Here is a 19,918-nt window from a genome sequence, read left to right as displayed (position 1 = left end):
GCGAGATGATGATCCGAGTCTTGGAAGCAAGACATCAAAAGCGAAAAGCGGCTTATCCGTTAAATGGAACCTCCCAGACACTCATTCTCGGTAAACGCACGGAGGCCGCGAAATAAGCAGCTCAACTCGGGCTTTGGGAATTTGCCGGCTCGGTTTTCTGCAAATGAACACTTCAGGAATAACAACATTGTTAGATACTTGTAAGTCCGATGCGCTGCAAACGGCGAAGCCCTTGCTGCCTTACAGTAGCTCCAGACTTATGCAAAGGAACTCCTCATAACCATGATGTATCTTTTTTTTGCCCTTTCTCAAAATTTTCATCGAATTAGATTATTTCGAACAATTAAGATCGTAGCTATAGCTTTTCAGGCCAAAATTTGTGCCGTTTTGCCCGAAAACTGCGCATATAGGAACCTGAAAACGCTTGGGCATTTGCCTTGGCCTCGATAATGATATCTAAGGATGAAACTTTGGGTGGAGCCTCTTGAATCGCAGTTGAAGAAATCCCCACCGTGTACGAAACACAGGTGCCAATGCCGTCCCGATAGCCGAGCAGAGGAAGGCAAGTGAGAGTGCTCACCCTTTGATCTCCGTTGTTTGCTGGCTAGTTTTTGCGAGGACCGAGTTGGAGTGCATGTGTTAGTTTGCGATCCCATGAATTCAGATTGATTGTTTTCAGCAGCAGCAGTCGCAATTCGACCAAACGGCTCAATCAACTTCATGCGATGGACCACTTTGCTGGCAACCCGAGATGTTTCAATTCGATATAGTGGAAACGATCTGCTGGCTCATGGGCCATTGTGATTGGGCGGGCAAATGACCTCGAGGCGGAGGACAACGCATAGTCACGGCAGGGGACTTGGTGTACTTCGTGTACTTCTTTCCAGAAGTGTGATACTTCCATACAGACTGGTCCACGAGGATTGCAGGACAAGAGACACCAGCATGAGCATGGACCAAACATCAGACTAGCCTGTCTGGAATGGAAATGAATGCGCTGGAGATTTCTGGCAAATGAGAGCGATAACCCAACGCTAGCATACGCTAACCGTAGACAGCAATTATCTTCAAACCATCTCGTCGGCGTCGGTTGCTCCAATCAGCGGGCTCCCAGCAAGCGGAAACCGAAAATTCTGGAAAGGAGGTGTGGGGAAGGGCTTGCCGACACAGATGGGGGAAATCCTGATTCGAATTTCCCCAACGTCCAGATTTGACAAACAGCCTGATTTCTGGTGACTGCTCCGCAGGTTGACGTAAAGATTCCCTGCTGCTTCAAGGTGGCAAAGAATTGCATTGCTGAAAGAAAAGCTGAATATCGTCCGATCCTTAGCCAATCAGAGCCCGGCTGCGATGAGCGATAAGGAAACGTGCCCAGGCCTGTCTCTGATTAAAATTGAAGGGATTTTCTGGAGGAGCGCGCCTTCCAAGAATAAAATATAGTTTGGACCAGCATAAGAAGGGCCTCCCCGCAAGATGTGGCTTGCACAGACGGAATGGTATCTTGGTGACAGTGCGTAGCCTGGCTAGTGTCTTGAATTCGCAAGATCCAGCATGTGGCTGATATCATTCCTTGCTATTGTTGCCTCTGGATTAACAGAAAATTTATGCACTCGTCGAAATCCGGTCGTCGGTCATGATCATGTTGGAGGAAGAGCCGACATGTACATACATACATCGGCAAGCAAAAGACTCCACCTAAGTACGAGTATCTGGAGATCGGGCTTATTTTCGTGGCTCCAATCGGTTAGCATTGGATCTTAGCTACTTTTGACATCGTCTAATTGCCTCTATTATTATCAAAAGCTGCTGTATCTCGGTTTTAAGTCCGAGGAAGCGACTTCCCAAATTAACATCGTCAATAAGGGTAAACCTTTTTTATACTGTTGAAGTAACAATTTCAGGAAGCTCAAAGCTAATATTCATGCATACAACGGTAAGCTATAACGGTATAGGCTGTCGCCTATAGGCCAACAATGTCGGGCGAGGAAGACTCTGTTTCGTCTAGGTATGGAAGTAGCTGTCAGAGCAGCCATTGTCTTGCGGTATGTACCGCCTAGCAAGATTATCAAAAGCCTTTCCGCGATGGACTGGACCCCGCTAAGGGATTGTCCAAGGATCGATCTCGATGCTAGTGTAAAGGGTAAAAAGATGCCTAAATGGCATCTCCTCAACTTATTTCCTAGCCTTGAGATCGTCAACTCAGCCCTTGCACCAGCCAGCGGCTGTAGCTACTTTGGCCAGCATGTATTGTATAGATGGGTACCTTGCTATCGTAGAAGGATCAAGGTACCTTCTTGAGATTCTTAGCTTGGTTCTCTCAACGAAATGCACGCAACCTAAATGCAGAAGCGAATAGTTTATTTTTGTTGGTAGATTGGGGCGAGGAACGCAAATGTATCGAAGATGTACCAGCTATACTTCCAAATCGTTACCTGCATGGAAAGCCCGAACGGGTGATATGCTCCAGTTGCATGCGAAACGGAGCAGAATGGACCTGGGGTATACATGACACTCTTACAGGGGCGTTTTGCCTCAGAGACGGCCTAGAAGGGAATGGGAATTTGGTATTTGGGCATACTGAATCCTACGAGGAGTACAAAGCAAGTCATTCGACATGTTTGTGCCGAGCCGATAGAACGGAGTAAACAACCATCGTGCTATCAAGCCATCAAAACTGTAAGTGAGTTTGTTTATTATCAGTTTTATTATATAGTAGGGAGCGTACTGTCACAAAAGAGAATATGCGGCTGCCAGGGTCTATCAGATTACGATCTTATGGGCGGCTGTTGCAGTACCGGCTTCTGACAGCGAATTCTGAGCAATGCTATTACTGATCAGGAGTATGGAATCGGCCGATCTGATGCCGCCCAACCAATGAATACCTGGTCCATAGACGGGCCTTCTGGATGTTACTCTTATAAGAGTATGGCTCGCCAACACACAAGGGGAACGGCGAGTGACCAACTTCAGGCGTAATAGAAGGTTGTTTGGCCTGGCGCAACATCGTTGAGTTATAAGATTTATATAGGTTGTAAAACACCAGAAGTTTGTCCTCACATGTGATAATACTGTACTTCCAACGGATAATATTGTACTTCGGCAAGGGAAGACTTTCTAGCCTTATTGCATGCACCAGTTGGTTTTTGATGGCTTGCTGCAATTCTATGCAAGGTTCTAATGATGCAGCTTTGACTTTCAGAATAACAGCCGCGAGGAAATTCAAAGTGCAACAACCAGTATAGTCCTACATCATCATTTGATAGTCGGTCTGCCACTCGAAAAAAAAAAAAAAAAAAAAAAAGAGAGCAGAAGAATGGCCGATATGTCATTCGAATGGCAAAAACCATTATCAGGCATGCCAAAGAGAGTAGCCTTCCGAGCGGGCCAGGTACTCAACGGTACTCCTATTTTCTTGGCTTTCGCGTCAGCCCGCCTAAGGGTAGGGGTACGGCGCAAACTGTGCATCTAGTTTTTTTTTTTTAGTTCGACTTGGTTCGGCGGAGTTTTCGCCGCTTGGGTAGGATACCTGCTATCCTTCTCCAGTTTGTTCATCCACCGTCGTCACCTGGTACCTTTTCGATCGTTCTCGCAAAAAAAAAAAAGCAGGCACAAGGATTCGGGGTAACCCTCCTTACAAAATGACGGCAGAAGTACAAATCTAATCGACGCATGGCACTGGGATTTGGAAAAAGAAGAGCTAACCAAAAAAGCAAATCCTTCGTTCCCACTGCTGTCCTCCTTCACACAGGATTTTTTGCTGCTAATTTTGCTCAAGAAGTGAACCCAGCCTAGTCTCTGGGTCGTTTGAGTCGTGTTACTCTCTCGTGGGTCAGGTTCCATCCGTATTTGCTCCGACGAGCCACTCATTTCGTTCCAAATGATATGCAATATATACACGCACATGCATGCGGCCTGAGAAAAACAGAGCAGGCAGGCTACGAAGCTGCGGCTTTGGAGACGCATACTCACGTACCGACCCTAAGACGAGGGCAGTTCCGGAGGGACCAAAAAAATGTCATAGCCATATTTTCTTCTTTGCCATATTATTAAACCCTCCTTGTTGGAAAGGAAGGGGGAAAAAGAAAAGAAAGAAGTACATACATGTAGCAGCTTGTAAGCCAAAGGCCGAAAGGGAAGTATTACACATTCAGGAGTACCTCTGGGCCTTCGCTGGTGCGTACACAGTAGCTCTTTAGCTTTACAGCCCCAGACTATACCAGACCAGACCGCGTTGGCTGCTTACACTTTCATATCGGTCATAAAGGCACTTTCACTCGCTCGGGCAGAGTGGCACACACCGAAATCTTAATCCGTTCAAACTTAGTCTTCCCCCCTCGCACTCGTCACACTGCAGAGACAGCCAGCGAAGGTTAAAAAAAGCAAGTTGATATATATAAAAAGCAAATTGGCGAAGACCTTCTATCATTCGCCCTTAACTTCGATAATAGAACTCCCCACCATTACACTCTCCACACCCCTTGCCTGCTCTCTTGTGACGAATAAGAAGAAAGGACCTCGCATTGCTTGTACAACTCAGTTCTCCATACTAGTTTCCTGCTTGTAGAGCGACGTTCCTCAAATACCTCACCACATCCAACCTCGATTTTTATATATCTTCACTACATTCCCTCTATACTCAAATATTTCCATACATATTCTATATCTTCTGTTGAATTTTGATCACAGACAAGCAAAAGCCACTTTAATAATATATCTTGCCAGTTCTTTCTCTTCGACTTCCTGGATGACATTGCAGTAATTCGATCATCTTTTATATAATACAATACGTCCCCCACCAATACTCCTCTCCGACAACTACATATCATCTCACTCATTCGTTACTTTGTTCAACCTCATCACAACACATTACTCAACACAAAACATGTCGGACATCTCGTTACCCTCCCAAGTTGCTCTCACCGCCAGACCAGAGGATAGAATAGGCCACCTACTCGCTGGTAGGATAGAGCTCACCGGCATCTTGGGTGTTGGTGCATATGGCGTCGTCTACACTGCGGTCGACATCTACACACACATCCCATATGCCGTTAAGGCTCTATCCAGAGTTGGGCTCGATTCGCGTCAGCGCAGGTTCCAGGAACGGGAAATCGCCCTACATCACCGCGCTAGTGCACACCCAAATGTTGTCAACCTTGTCAAGATCATTACTGATATTGACTGCACTTATGTCATTATCGAGTACTGCCCAGAGGGTGACCTCTTCACAAACATTACCGAACAGGGTAACTTTGTAGGCAACGACATCTTGGCTAAGAGGGTCTTCCTTCAACTCTTGGATGCTGTAGAGTACTGCCACACTTTGGGAATCTACCATCGGGATCTAAAACCAGAAAACATCTTGGTTACCGGTAATGGGACTGAAGTCAAACTCGCAGACTTTGGTCTTGCTACCACAGAACCAATCACCTCCGACTTTGGCTGTGGTTCCACTTTCTACATGTCACCTGGTAAGTACATATATATTTCGAAATCAAAATCAGATGATGCTAACGTTTATCCTATAGAATGCCAACAATCTCCATCTAGAGGATCTGCCTGTTATGCTTCTGCTCCAAATGACATTTGGTCCCTTGGTGTCATCCTCGTCAACCTCACTTGTGGACGAAACCCATGGAAGCGTGCTTCGCAGAGCGATAGCACTTTCCGAGCTTTCTTGAAAGATCCCGGTTTCCTCAGGACCATTCTTCCATTGTCTGCTGAGTTGGACTTGATTCTGCGCAGGATCTTCGAGATCAATCCAGCAAAGAGAATCACAATTCCAGAGCTCCGCTACAGGATTCATCACTGCTCCAGATTCACAACCAACAGCCCACTCGACAGCCCACCACTCAGCGAGACTAACTCTTCTCCAAATATCTCTGTCACCGACATGTTCCAACTTCCACCCCAGGTTTACACGGGACAAGTCCCAATCCCAGCTTCTCTCCGCAACAACAACCATGGTTACTCTTCAAGATCATCCAGCAATTCTTCGGCGGGTACACCCATCACGCCATCTGTCGCAGATGAATACGCTCCAATTTCGTTCCAATATAAGAACGCATGGAGTCCCTTCGATGGAGTCAAATATATCGTTGCACAACCACCAGCACTTCCTCCAAGCATCCAAGCCTGCTAGAGGGTGTTCTAATAACCTTTCAATTCTTTATAACATATATACCAGTCAAATGATTTCCTAATTTTCATGAAAATATACGGCTTGGGGAGCTATGATTTCTTTTTATCTCAACAATCGTTACAACTTGATACCACTGGAGCTAGCTTGTCATTTTTATAACCACATATAAAGCATGTATGGAGTTTTTTTTTTTGGGGATTTATCTGGGCTGATTTTTCTTATTTCCTATGTCAAAGTCATTACCTATGATACCTGTATGATTGGAGGTCATTGTTATTCGAGCAAAAGATGTCATGGTTTTATTTTTTGGTTATTCTTGGGGTGGGGTTTTTACTGCTTTTGGGGTAGGGGGCATCAATTCAGAATATCAAATTCGATCGTTTCCATTTTTTCTTCTCGCAACTTTACATCATTCAAAACAGTATTTTTTTTTATATATACATCTGTTTTTGAGTAATTCTGGCGCAGTTTTATTATCGTTTATGTCTTCTTTCTTATGGAAGAATGGTACATATTTCCTTTGCTTTCAAAATGATATCCAAAATATACCACTTCGCATTTTTACTCCCTGTCAATTGTTTGGAATTCATACTGGCTCGTTGAGCTCTCTTTAGCTTCTCGACTTGTTCTACCTTGCAACTCTGTTTGAGGAAGGTTTTTTTTTTTTTTTTTTTGTTCCTTTCAAAAAATTTTATGGAGGTTCCTTCCTCCTCTTTCAAAAGGATCTATCTATTCATAGAAATCAAAAACTCACAAATAGAAATCAAAATAAATTCCCTTCCGTGAACGAACACATATGCTTTTTGCTTCTAGAGCTCCTCAACCTTCTAGTGCGGTTCCAGCCAAGGCAACATGTTAAAGAAAAGCTATGCCCAAAACAAGTAAAACAGCCCGCAAGGCGAAGGACTCGGCTGTCAGAAAAGGTTATAGGGACGACCATTGCAAACTAGTAAAACGTCACTCTTGTTTCCCATTTGTGGCGACAGCTGCGACATGTACCCCAGGGCAAGCATGGCTTATCGTTGCTATTGTTCCCGTAGGTATTAGGCGTTTGGGCTTCAATTTCGGCTTTTTCGTTGTTATTGTTTGAAGTTTAGCTCTCATAGGCTTTGCAACAAGGCACAAAAACGTGGGAAAGGCATTTCGTAGGTTACATGAAACGGCGCTCTCGAAGGCCCAGTTACTCTCAGCCTGTCTGTTGGTTGAAAGGGAAAGGCCTTGGCCAAATTACGCTTTGCGGAATGAAGTACCCATAATGTCAACGGTATTTTTTCCAAAAATAAACCAAAAGAATGATCATATAGAATAACTTATAGGTGAATTATCAATGAGTTGATAAATCCGCTCGGGCGCATGAAAATCTACAATAGCTTGAACATGCTAGGTATGTATACACGGACCCAGGCCAGTTTCCTAAATTTATGACCAACAACCGCTGTAGCCGGGGTTCGTATGAAGAACCACCCGCCGGTTATTACAATGCATGTATCTTTTTGCCCTCATTTCAAGTACGAAATTATCAGGTATTTTGAGATACATAGTTCGGTATTCAATACCAGCCAGCTTTGCACCAGCTCTTTAAGGTTTACTTTGCTGCTCGTCCCTCATGCGCTAAAGGTAGCCATGCTGAACTCAAAAATCCGTAAAAGTCAAAAGAGAGATGTAGGTGTTGTTTGATTATACATCTGGTCATGCGGCAGACCGCGGACGGCATTTCCCAGGGTACTTACATACGTGCATACATACCCCGTAAACGACACGAGCGGAAAGTTTCCCTTTCGCTAGCTATTAAGATTCCACAATATGGATACTTTAGGTCTGCCACCAAGTTTGCATGCGTAGATCATATACTCCTGAGAGCCGGCCGTCCCTCAAATTCAGGAACGGACCCCAGTTTTTGTTGCATAGCTTAACGTTTGCCCCCTATATGAACCAATCAAATGCACAGAATCCAGTGTCTCACCACACTAATCGTAATCGAGAGGATCCAAAGCTATAAGACTGTTGCTGTTATAGCTGATCCATGGCATATCAAAATCACATTCGCAACCTCGCGAATGGCTGCAAGTAGATCCTCAAAGGCGAAACTCTTGGTCTTCAAGATTCCGGGTGCTATTTATGCCTAAATAAGCTCTAGATTTCTGCCAGCTGCCGTTAAACTAACGAAGTGTGGATGAACAATCGGCAGACTAGAGCATGCCGAAGATCGAGGTCTTCGATATGCAATCGTAAAACAGGCGAATATAGTGAACCGGTGTGCATGCGGCAGCCAAGTAGACACGGATACGCAACGCCTACCAGGCATTGTTGGTACTTACTGTGTATGTTTTGTTCTCGGATGGCCTCGCCTTAGCCTTGGTTCACGATGGTCAGTTTTCCGACTGATCCGGCTATATACACGCTGTTAGAGTTTCGAAAGCAGCCTCGAAGTTTTATAGATTGTCACTTTTATACTCCGTAACTTGCGACACGGCAACTTTATGGCTGCGTGCGCCTAGTCAGACGATTACCACTGATTGGTAACACTACCCTGTTAATCATCTCAAAACCTTATGTCGACTCAATAAGTGTTCGATATCAACGAGCTAGATTATATCCCTTCAGTCTCCCTTTCATATTATAAGATCTTAAGAAAAACATCTTGGAAACTCAAACCCTTGCAGTACAGCCGATCCCACTGCCGGGAAAACTTCATGTACATACATCCGCTGTAGGAATTTGTACATACAGACAGAGCTTCAAGGGGCTGCTATATTCTAGATGCAGGACCTGACCTCGCAGTGCCGATCCTAGTAGATTGAGGAAGGATCCCTTCGACATGGAGCAAGGTCCACCGACTTCGCATTCTTCGTCCAAAGTGTACTATAGTTGATGGCAAAAAGTTGCCGTCTAGGTGTGTGTTCGAGATGGCCTTGTTGTTGGCTCTTCTCGGCCTGCATAGGCCTGTATACATTATAATGACAAAGCATGTGTCGGTCTTGGGGCCGACTCCACCGTACAGATCCTGCCCCTCGCCCATGTAACTTCGATGCACATTCGAACGCCTCGAAGGGGCAATACCTAAAGGGACCGATTTCTTGCCTGAGAGACTGTTTAGACCTTCCATGAGACAGCAGCAGCTCGGATCGGTGTGCTACAGCAGGATCTCGAGACGATTACTCTGCATTGCCTTTTTCGCCTGCAGCGCCGCGGGAAACGAGGGAAAAAAACGCAAGTTTTCCCTCACCATTTCTTCTCCCTCTCCTTTCTGTCTCGCCACCATAGAACTGCCATGTGCGAAATGTAATAACACGGGAAGTTATTCCTAAGAGGAATTAACAGTCCCACCCTCGTCAATTCTCTCGGTGGATTGCCAGGGATGTTTAGTTTGCGAGAGACATTTCAGGTACCAGATACCCTTATTTCCACAGCAAATATTAACAGCAACAAGTATCAGACTTTAAAGTACTTTCGGCTTCTGAAAAGTGGGTCTGTGCTTGCTTTGCAACAGCCTCTCTTACTCTTTTAAGTGATATCGTGCCAGCCTCTCCCTTCAGAATCCTGCCCATTCCCCACATATAATAGTTATTAACGACTTATTACCCCACCATCTAATATCTAAGCTTACCATGACATGATATCGCGATGTGCTTGCCCAATTTCATCTATCTTGCAGAGCTGCATGCAAAAAGAACAAGCAGTTCATTCGAGATGAAAACAAGCAGGCCCCTTTCCTATTTGTATATTTCACTCAACATAAAACCTCGCCAATCAATCTAGCCGTCCTGCATATGCCTCGCATATAGGATGGGAGACAGGTCTGAGGGGGTTGTTCCGTCTTGAATAGCCCCCCCTTTTGTGCATACACATACGAACTCTGGCCTGACCAAAAACCGCTGCCAAAGGTGATCTATACTCCATATGTAGCCCATAGATTTTACAGGCCTGCCATGATGGCGTTTCATCCGATAAAAACGAAAGCAAAAGTGCCGAAAGATCCGCCTTGATGGTTGTGGCTTACCAAAATTAAATACTCCTAAACTGGTTGGTGAATTTTTATGGAACTTTCGAACCAGACTGCAGATGAATCCGCTGTCAGCACATCAGTGGACCAAAAGAGTGTTACACTAGAGGAACTTTCGATGTCTTCTTTTTCTTTTCTTCGAAAAAGTCCATGACCCACTTCCAAGTACTGATATTACATAATGCTCACCAGCTTGCGATATCATATGCGGCCACTATTAATGTTAGAAAGGGCCAAAAGGCCCACAAAATCAGCGACACCATTCGCGCCGAATTTGCGAACCGAACATGGCTATCAAGACCGAAGAGAGTACCCACAGCCTGCCCAGCCGGCCGTTTCCTCTCGACTCCTAGCATCCACTGTCAGACTTTGCGGTAGTTTAACGGCACCGGCAAGGAAGTTTGGCAAAGCGTGATACCTATCGATCTCGGGATATATCCAGAAACGAATGCGTAGCGGATACGAGGGCAAATGTTCGAAAAATCGAAAAGAAAAGGCCCCGCTTTCTAAAACACCAATATTACGTTCATTCATTTCTAGCCTGGTTTCGTCACCACGTCCTTTCAAGCAACTGCACCTCGATCGCCGCTATCACCGATATACATTAATGTCAACCCACCTTTGCCAATCAACGCAACAATGCGGAGTTACTTACGGCTAATATTGCCCATGTACTGTCAAAAAGCCTAGCCGATACGAATCTGATACATCACACATCACCAGGCCTGCCGTTGATCAATAAACGTGAAAATACCGGCTGCGCTGTCAACTTTTATTCCCATGTGCTTGCTTGAAATGCCTATATACAACATATACATCGAGCAAGTACCCCCCAAACCCAGCTCAACATTTCATCGGTAAAGACGGAAAACAAGCAAGGGCTAATTTATTCCGGAAACCTACAAATCCGATATTTTCTTGGTGATATTAAATACGAAATTCAAATGCATGCAAATCACACCTACAGCTTGGTTAATCAGAAGTCAGACTAAAATAAAATTCTAAACCCACATGTGGAAACCTTTTAGCCCGACATAGAGCGTGTGGATCCTTTCAGATATCAGAACCCATGGATAACGGGTTGTCACGAACATAGTACATATTCCCAAGCCCATTTATTCGGAATTTACGACAAGCTAGCACCCTAGAATGTTCGAGCAACACCAAACTTTAAGTTGGTGCAGTGGAGCCGATCCATAGGTCTTTTTTTTTTTCGAACGAGCTCTTCGAATATAGGTAAGTCTGATATTACATTACAACTGTATTCTCAAAGCCAACTACAAGGAACAAGCATGTGAAAGTTCTTGAGATGAAGTTATATCGACATATACTCCATTTCAGAAGGGAAATTACAAATTTTCTGGTTGGGGTAACGTTGTTTTCGTAATAAGACTTTCCAATTATTTCGCTATTTGTGACATCGTCAAGATGTCATTAACGAACTTGTGATATGACCAGTAAAGTGACTTCCATATCACACAACGGAAAAAATCGCTCGATCGTTTCATGAACAACGACAACAACAATAATAATCTCAAATTCAGGCTGAACAACGAGGGTATATGGTCTTGTGAAAATTGATGACGGAACCAATACTGCGAACCGTATCCTGGTGTTTCGAAACAACTCCAACCACATTGCTCTGCTGACAGTTATTCGATGAGCAAGCTTCATGTCAGATCTTACATAGTAAACGTTAGGTCGTGATAGGCAACCCAACATGTTCACGAGCTTAGCGTTGGAAAGTGAAATCACAGCAACCCGAGCGTTCACAAGCTGTGCCTCGTTACTAATGTAATGTACTCTGAACGCGCGTTCGAATGTTCGACCGACGGGGTCAGACGGGTACTTGGCCACCCAAAGAGCATCGAATATCACACACCAACATCTAGAAAAATGTTCCAAGCGAGCTCCAGAATGTTGGTTAGAAGGCTTGTACACGAGTACGTATGTAAATTGCACCCACCTCCTTTCTCCCGATCTGAGTGAGATTTCTCAACCAATTAATTGAAAATAGGTGCTGTGGATCTTATGGGGTGTTGCAATTGTTACCGAAAAGGCTGTGCTCAGGGCTGAAGCTGGACAGGTTTGGGTTGGGTTATGTGGGGAACTGTCTTTTCCCAACCATAATTGTCTACAACTTGCTTCGCAAACCCGCCAACATGCATAATCATAAGGGTTTCCGGCTACGTTAGTTTAGGGTACAGTAGGAACTAACAGGCAGTCAGCATATTTTCGGGCCTCTTAAGTCTCGGGAATTCAAAAAAAAAAAAAAAAAAAAGGTATGCAAAGGATTTGTGTTTTGAGATGAGAGCCATACACACGAGGTAGGTAACGGTGGTTTTTACATAAAAAAATGTTGTAAGCCTCCGGCACCTTGCAGAAAGAACCCTCTCATGTTGCATGCTGGTAACCGATAGAAATGTCTTTTAACAGCTTTCAGCCGCGATGCTGTGCTGTGGGATCAGATTTTCAAAGTATCTCCTAATACGGCATATATCCGCAAGATCAATCATAATTTGAAGAATACTTCTAATTATAAAATAAAATTAGCGATGGCTACCGAAACCCGACGAATGCATTTTTGAAAAGGATGTCCTTCGCCTATCCGAGAAAAGTCCTTGAGGGATCTCCTACCCGAGATCGTTGCCGACATGTCCTGTACAAATTGTCATCCTGATGGACTGCCTTAGCTTTACTAGGCACTGCAAGGCAACGTTGTGCCGTCTCTAAGTCAAACACCCACAGGGAGATCTCTCGATCATGATCAAAGAATAACATGTACATCCTATTCAAGTAAAAAAGTATCGTACATCATATACCTACTTCGTTACTAGGCAAACGCTTATACAAAACCATCTCTCAAATGACTACCTGCATATCCTAATGTACAAAGTGCATCTGAACCATCATACCAATAAGACAATCCTCCTAAACCCCCCTCCCCCCTACTCTTCGCATTCATAAGTCAAAGTCTTAGGACGACCTTATTAGAAACAATAAGACAGGCTGCAAGGCAGCAAGGCGTCTCTCAAACGCAGACGTCGCTGCAACCATATTTTGCTTGTGTGTACTACTTAGTACTTTTGAGCACTGGGCGGATAGCTACTACCCCTGTTTTGTTCTCATGTTCGCTTAAGGCAGCATGCAGGTATGCAGGCTCGCGTATAAGCCAGAAACCGAAATCCTAAGTTTAGCTAACCAGACCTAACCTCATGCCATATGTCTAAGGGAGCCATCGCAGGATCGGAATCACAATTACAAGGATCTCTATCCGAACTTTTAAGAGAGACTTAATTGAGATATATAAATTTCTTCAGTTCGATCTTCAACAAAATTTATGTCTCGATCGTCCCGACTCGAGCTGGAAATATGCCTTGTTGACGTACACTCCAATGCAATATCGCAATTTCCAATTTTTTTATAGCTCATGATCAACCCAACCACCCACAAAGACAGACATCACAACCTTAACCGTTGATTTGCCGTCGGGACGACTTGCTCTTAGGCAAAAAATCCCAACTAGCTGTGCCATGATAGTTGGGATACAAATTTATACGATTTTGTATCAAGAACGACAAATTTAGATTATCCACCCACCGCCCGGTCCATTACCCACGGCGTTACGCAACGAGGCGGGGCTATATGCAAAAGGTATCAAAAAACAACAATCGAAAAGCGAATCCACAAAGCTGAAAATAACGCCTGACCGTGCGGCTAGCTAATAGCTAACTAGCTCAACCCTAACCTAAACCCCTTCCAAAAATAAAGGAGCGATATATACCGGCACGGATATTTCTAGCGGCGTAAACACATATCGTCTATATGTAAATACATGTATATATGTACGAATATTATATTCCGTATGCGCAAGACTACTGCACCTCGCTATCTTTGGAGTGGTAGTAGTGGTAATATTTTCAGATCACTGATCGGCTTACCGATTCCAAAAAGCATCCACGAATCCTAGCGTCGGATCCTATATCCGTAAAAGGGCGCGGAGAACCCTTTACCGCACGGCGCTTCCCATTGGCTGCAGGGTAAAGCGTAAAAGGAAGGGAAAAAAATATAGGAAAATCATACATAGTGGGCCAATGGGCATTAGCCTTATGCAAACCCAAGCTATTCCTTTCCCGCGTGCGTCATGATCACGATATAGTGTTACCAAGTTGTCATCCGATACTAACAATACCTACTTTCATGTCTGATCATCGTCCAACAAGACAGAAGACCGAAAAGGAAATGAAAAAAATTTCCGGTGCTTAACAAAAGGATCCATTAATCTTAGGGACAACCGGACACCCCGGGTTCCTAAATCCCGAGCACGATTTTCCAAAAACCATGCCGTCGGGTGGAACTGTGCCATTGCCCGGCATATATATGCATGACGAGAGATGAGGTTTCCCAAAGAATGGTTGGTAGGTACCGAAAGGAATTGGGAAATGGCACAGCTAGCTAGCTATGCTAACTACAGAAGAAATTAAAAACGGCACAGGAAAAGCATAACACAATTATATGCAGCCCCATACGAACATGGAAGGCGATAATAAGATATACTTTTTTCCGCCGCCCGATATCACCAACTGGAAAAGAACTTTGCCGTACAAACCTAATAGTTTGAAAAGCCAAAATTAGATTTGCATTAGCACATAAGTTTCAGAGAGCAACCAAAAAAATGGTCATCTCGATATAGTTAATTGTTAAATTTGAACATCGAAATATTTGTGTTCAGACTTCACATACCACAAACCAAAATTGCGTTGTGCCCAACAAGCCTCGTCGTGCGTTGCGCCTGTGAAGGTTCTAGATTGCTCTAAAAACTTAATCAACCACCACACTACTGAGTCTGTAAGTGTATCACCCTAACAAACACGGTTACACAGGTAACCAAATACACCAAACCCTCTCTCCATAGCAAATAAAATGCCTTTTCTGAAACACTTCATCCTTTCCTAGTGTACAAGGCGCAGATCCTTCAACAGATCACGAAATAAGCTCAAGGGGAAAGAGGAATGAGGAAGGTCATATGGTGTAACAAACAACCTCCTTTGGACTCGGCAGGGTTCAGCTCTCTCTTATTCCAGGGTCCTAATCATGAGGCTTTTTTTTGTTAATTATCGCTAACTTTGCGGAGGGTTGCGTTTTACATAATTTCCATGTAATGGATATGCGGATACCAGCAAGGCGAGAGTCCTATGATACCGTCCCAACTCCTAGCTGCCTTCCTAAACGAAACCAAAAACGAATACGAAAGAAATAAGAACAGTGACCAGTTGACCACCCCTTTCATTGATCATCTTCTATTGGACCGGCGAAGCTTTGTCTAAATTTCATGCATACACGTATCTTTTCTCGTATATCTGAGCACCCTGGAAAGTAATACAAAAGGCTAGAGAAACGCAGTTAAAATGCAAACCCACTTTTACCCACTCGCTATAATTAGTAATAGAAATCAGAGGAAATTGTGACAAGAGGGCCTTATCTCCTGGCATTCAGGAGACTAGGAGAGACGGCGAGGCTATCCTGCACGACCCGTGCCGTCCTGCAAGCTGTCAGGCGAGCTGAGCGAACCGTATCAATAGCCAACCCGACCACTGGGTTTATTCGAGAGCGAACGCGACACAGAACGTTAGTATCCCTGTGTACACTTCCGATTTCGAAGGTTTCTGTACAGATGGTAAAATATTCAAAACAAGATGCAAGATGAGATAACGCCATAATCCAGAAAACGGGGCGCATAGTTAAGCTTTCAAAGTCTTGTGGATAAACGGATGTTTGAGAGCTTCTAGTGGAGTAATCCGCTTCTCGGGGTTGAGCTGTAAACATCGATCGAGCAAATCAATAAAGAGATTCAGCTCTTTAATTTCCGCATCCTTCATGCCGGAGGTAGACGCCATGAGCCTCGGTTTGAGCTCCCTGGTTGGCTTCGTAAAATTGATGATTCGAACAACATCCTGTGACGAAAGAAAACAAAGAGTTAGCGAATTCGTTCTTGCGAGTCCGACTTACGGTTTTGCTACGTGGTCACAGTGAGACTCCAGACATACCTTGTTCGTCAGCTTGTCCTTCTCAACGCTCCTAAAGTTCAACATCTCATCGAAGTGCATTGGTGTGAACTGTCCCTTCTTGAGCATCTTCTGGCTGAATTTCCCACGGCATTCCATCATGCTCTTCAGCATCTGGTTGTTCGTTCGACCCGTGAACAAAATCTTCCCCGTATACAGTTCGTAGAGAGTACAACCGACTGACCACATATCCATTGCAAAGTCGTAGGGCATTCCTAGAATAACTTCCGGGGCTCGATAGAAACGACTGACCAAGTACGGCGTAATTTCGTTTTCTGAGGCATCGGATGCCGAACCCAAGTCACAAATCTTCAGGATATTTCGCCCGTCGTTGACCAGAATATTGTCCGGCTTGATATCTGCATGAAGAATGTTGCATTTCTTGAGCAGTGTTAATCCGAGGAAGAGTTGCTGGGCGTACGTCCTAACAGCTCGGAGATTGATACCGATATCTCTACCAAACTTCTTGAGAACTTCACGAAGATTGATGCTGAGATTCTCGAAGACAAGACACAAATGTCCTTTGTGGTCAAAGGATCTTTCCAAACGAACACAGTGCTTTCGGTCTTCGGGATCGTGAGCTGCTAGCTTCTTCAGAATGTCGATTTCTTTCTGCCCAGCCTTGCGCCTATTCAAAACATCAATGTTAGTAAACATCCCTTGAAAACATATGTTTGATGGGGTGAACTTACATTGTCTCATTATTTCGGATCAACTTGATAGCGACCAGCTTCTGCGTCTCCGTATCTAGTGCGCGCACCACCCCAGAAAACATTCCCTTTCCGAGATTTGCTTGGACGTGATACCTTCCATCAATAAGCTCACCAAGAACCACACGATAGTATCCCTCAAAGTCGTCCCAATCGTCAACCATGTTATAATCCATCTTTTTAGCATGCGCAATGATCGCCCCTGCGCCCGCGGGATTCACTGCTTTAGCTTTAGTAGGTGCTGGAGCAAACATGTCATCATCGTCAACTTCAGCAAACATGTCAAATTCATCATCTTCCTTTTCGGCTTCCTTTTCGGCTTCCTTGGCTGGTTCCTCGGATGTTTTTTCGGGCATTAGGATGTCATGGTTGGTCTTGACTTCATCATATGCACCTGACGAAACCTCGTTCTCTTGCTGATAGCGCTGGTCTTTCATACGATCGTCCATATCTTCATTGGGATCATAGTCCGCAGCGGAAGGGTCGTCCTCGCCTTGTGCCTTGGTTTCGGTGCTATCCCGCTTTTCAATTGAAAACTCGGCCGGGGACTCCTCTCGAGAGGGAGCAAAAGGGGAACCTGGACAGTGTGGTCTTAGAAGGTGTAATGCCAAATTAACTTGGTGCTTAGGCCTACCTGGAGTAAGAGGCGTGGCCTCCGCGGAAGTCGGTGTAGCTGGGGTTGGAGTTGGAGTATTGAGTGCTAGGGCAGAGACAAGTAGAGGTGTAGCTTGACCTTTGTATTTAGCTTTGATTGCCTCGCGACGCTTTCTGCGTTCTTCGAGTATCGCAGCTTCATCAATGGGCTTCTTTGGTTCCTCCATCTCAACATCCTTTGGCTCATCCTTGACGCTTTCCTTAGGCGAGGCACTACGTGAATAATTAATATAAGCATATGTCAGGGTGTGACCGATGTCGAAGGAAACCAACCTTCTAACTTCACCGGACTCTGCTCTCTCGTGTCTTCTCGACGTGCCAGACAAGTCGTACGATGCTGTGGTGGCGGCAGTCGGCGACCGCTGTCTCCCTGAAGAACCAGTAGTACCTTCTCGTCTTCTAGTTTCAGCGTCATTTCTAGTAAATGATTGAGATGATTTCGCAGAAGAGGATTGTGTATTTCCTCTTCTATCTCTTTCGCTCACTGGATAATTTCTACCGCTATCTCTATCCCGGCCATCCCTATCCCTACTATCGCGATCTCTATCCCTCTCCCTCTCCCGTCGGTCATCATACCTACTACCCCGATTATCATAATAAGACCTTCGGTCGTATCGTGATTCGCCATAATAGCCCCTTCGGGGCTCCCGAACCGGAGACCGTGATCGGGATCTACTTCGAGATCTGCTCCGTGTCCTAGCGCGTTTCGCAATTGGTGACAACTTCTGAGAATCTCGTGTGGAATTCGTATGTGCCGTAGCTTCGATCGGTCTCGAGAAATCAGGTTGAGTATCCATCGTATCAATATCGGCATAAGATATCCGCTGCCGTCCCATCATCGTCGACGCAACCGGGTTTGCCACCGATGATAGCTTCGACGATGGTTTCGACCCATACCGACGACTATCGACACCGCCGTTCCGTTCGCTACTTCTAGGCCGTTTTCGAGTACCGTTGGGTTCGGAGGACGATGCTCGATATCCGTTTGATGGACGAGGGTTATTCTTGGACTCGGTGTGATGTTCACTATTTTGTCGGTCAACGCGAGTGTCATCAACGGAAGGCAACGAGTGTGGTGCCTTCTCTACTTTATCTTGGTTGTCGGCGTGCATTGCACCAACCGTATCCATCTGCGTCGCCATCTTTCAAATTCTTATCCTTTAATCCTTTTTCTTCGTCAATTCGAAGAAACAGAGAGGAAGAGATCAAGGAAGATGGGAGCAGGGCCGGGAGTGTCCGACTCGGGGCTTAAGTTCCTTTTAAGCTTTCTTGAAAATTTCAGGGAGAAAGAGCAATGTCGGAGATTGCTTTATAATATTATTATATCGAACGAGATTTCGTATTGATTGAATGGTTAGCCAGAGACCCCCGAGAGATTTTCGCACGAAACGAAAGCAATAAACTTTTGCAGGAGAAATTCGTGATGTAGCAGCAGCAAGTCCCTACCAGCAAAGAGCACGTAGACTTGACCCCCTCTTGAAGTTGTTCGGGGCCCTGCCAGATTCGTTGATGGTAAGGGTCGGATTAATACAACGAGATGGAGATGATGAAGATGGTTAACGTTGGTGTCGACGGATGAAGGGCGAGGAGTTAACGGAGGTGGACAAAATGAGCAGTTGAGGTTGTGTGTCGATAGTTCTTGGCAGCTGCTTTATTAGCAAGCCAACCTCATCCAAATCTCTTTTGCCCACCATCAGCTCACAAAACTTTTTCACCAACCATCAATCAAACCACATTCAAAGACCTTCGAAGGCCCCGTATAGAAAAAAATACAGAGATGTCCGGACGTCAGGGAGGAAAGGCAAAGCCGTTGAAGGCCCCAAAGAAGGAGAAGAGGGAACTCGATGATGTATGATTCATCACATGCCCGACCCCTGTGATCGTATAGATTGCAAACTTTTCAAGAACCTTTCTTGCTAACGTCTTCTATAGGATGATCTCGCCTTCAAGGAAAGGCAGAAGAAGGGTATGCTTCGACAGTTCAATAAAGCGACCTGAGGTAACGACGGAGACTGATTTTATGACAACCATGCAGAGGCTGCTGAATTGAAAGCGGCGCAGGCGAAGTAAGAATCCGCAAACACCACTTCGTTCCTCAGGGACCTTGCTGACGACTACGATGTGCAGAGCCAATCAAAAGGGCCCCATGGGCGGTGGCGGCATCAAGAAGTAGGCCCATACTACACCGGAATACCTATATACGACATCTACATTACCTAATACTAACGATTGTCTCCAGGTCTGGCAAGAAATAAACCATCTATACCCGGCATATCCTTTGGTCAAGATGTGGCAATGCATTGGGACGACTTGAACGCGTGGGCCACTCATTGGTGTTATACGGGGT

At 45.0% G+C, this 19,918-nt stretch overlaps 2 protein-coding genes across 2 annotated transcripts; one reads left to right on the top strand and one right to left on the bottom strand.

The window, feature by feature from the left end:
* Nucleotides 1–4,882: 4,882 nt before the first annotated feature.
* DFL_004611 (uncharacterized protein) lies at nucleotides 4,883–6,139 on the top strand (the record flags this gene model as incomplete). Its single annotated transcript, XM_067633735.1, has 2 exons — nucleotides 4,883–5,468; nucleotides 5,526–6,139. 2 exons carry the CDS (start codon nucleotides 4,883–4,885, stop codon nucleotides 6,137–6,139), a joined length of 1,200 nt encoding a protein of 399 aa, XP_067491873.1.
* A 9,744-nt stretch (nucleotides 6,140–15,883) lies between these two features.
* Nucleotides 15,884–18,410, bottom strand: DFL_004610 (uncharacterized protein; the record flags this gene model as incomplete). Its single annotated transcript, XM_067633734.1, has 5 exons — nucleotides 15,884–16,096; nucleotides 16,190–16,835; nucleotides 16,900–17,494; nucleotides 17,552–17,784; nucleotides 17,845–18,410. The coding sequence occupies 5 exons, from the start codon at nucleotides 18,408–18,410 to the stop codon at nucleotides 15,884–15,886; spliced, it is 2,253 nt and encodes a 750-aa protein (XP_067491872.1).
* Between the last annotated feature and the right edge of the window lie 1,508 nt (nucleotides 18,411–19,918).

This window comes from Arthrobotrys flagrans (assembly GCF_004000055.1).
Source record: "Arthrobotrys flagrans strain CBS H-5679 chromosome Unknown unitig_0, whole genome shotgun sequence".
Classification (NCBI taxonomy): Eukaryota; Fungi; Ascomycota; class Orbiliomycetes; order Orbiliales; family Orbiliaceae; genus Arthrobotrys; species Arthrobotrys flagrans.
Note: the sequence above shows the minus strand (reverse complement) of the source record. Positions and strands in the feature narration are given on the sequence as shown.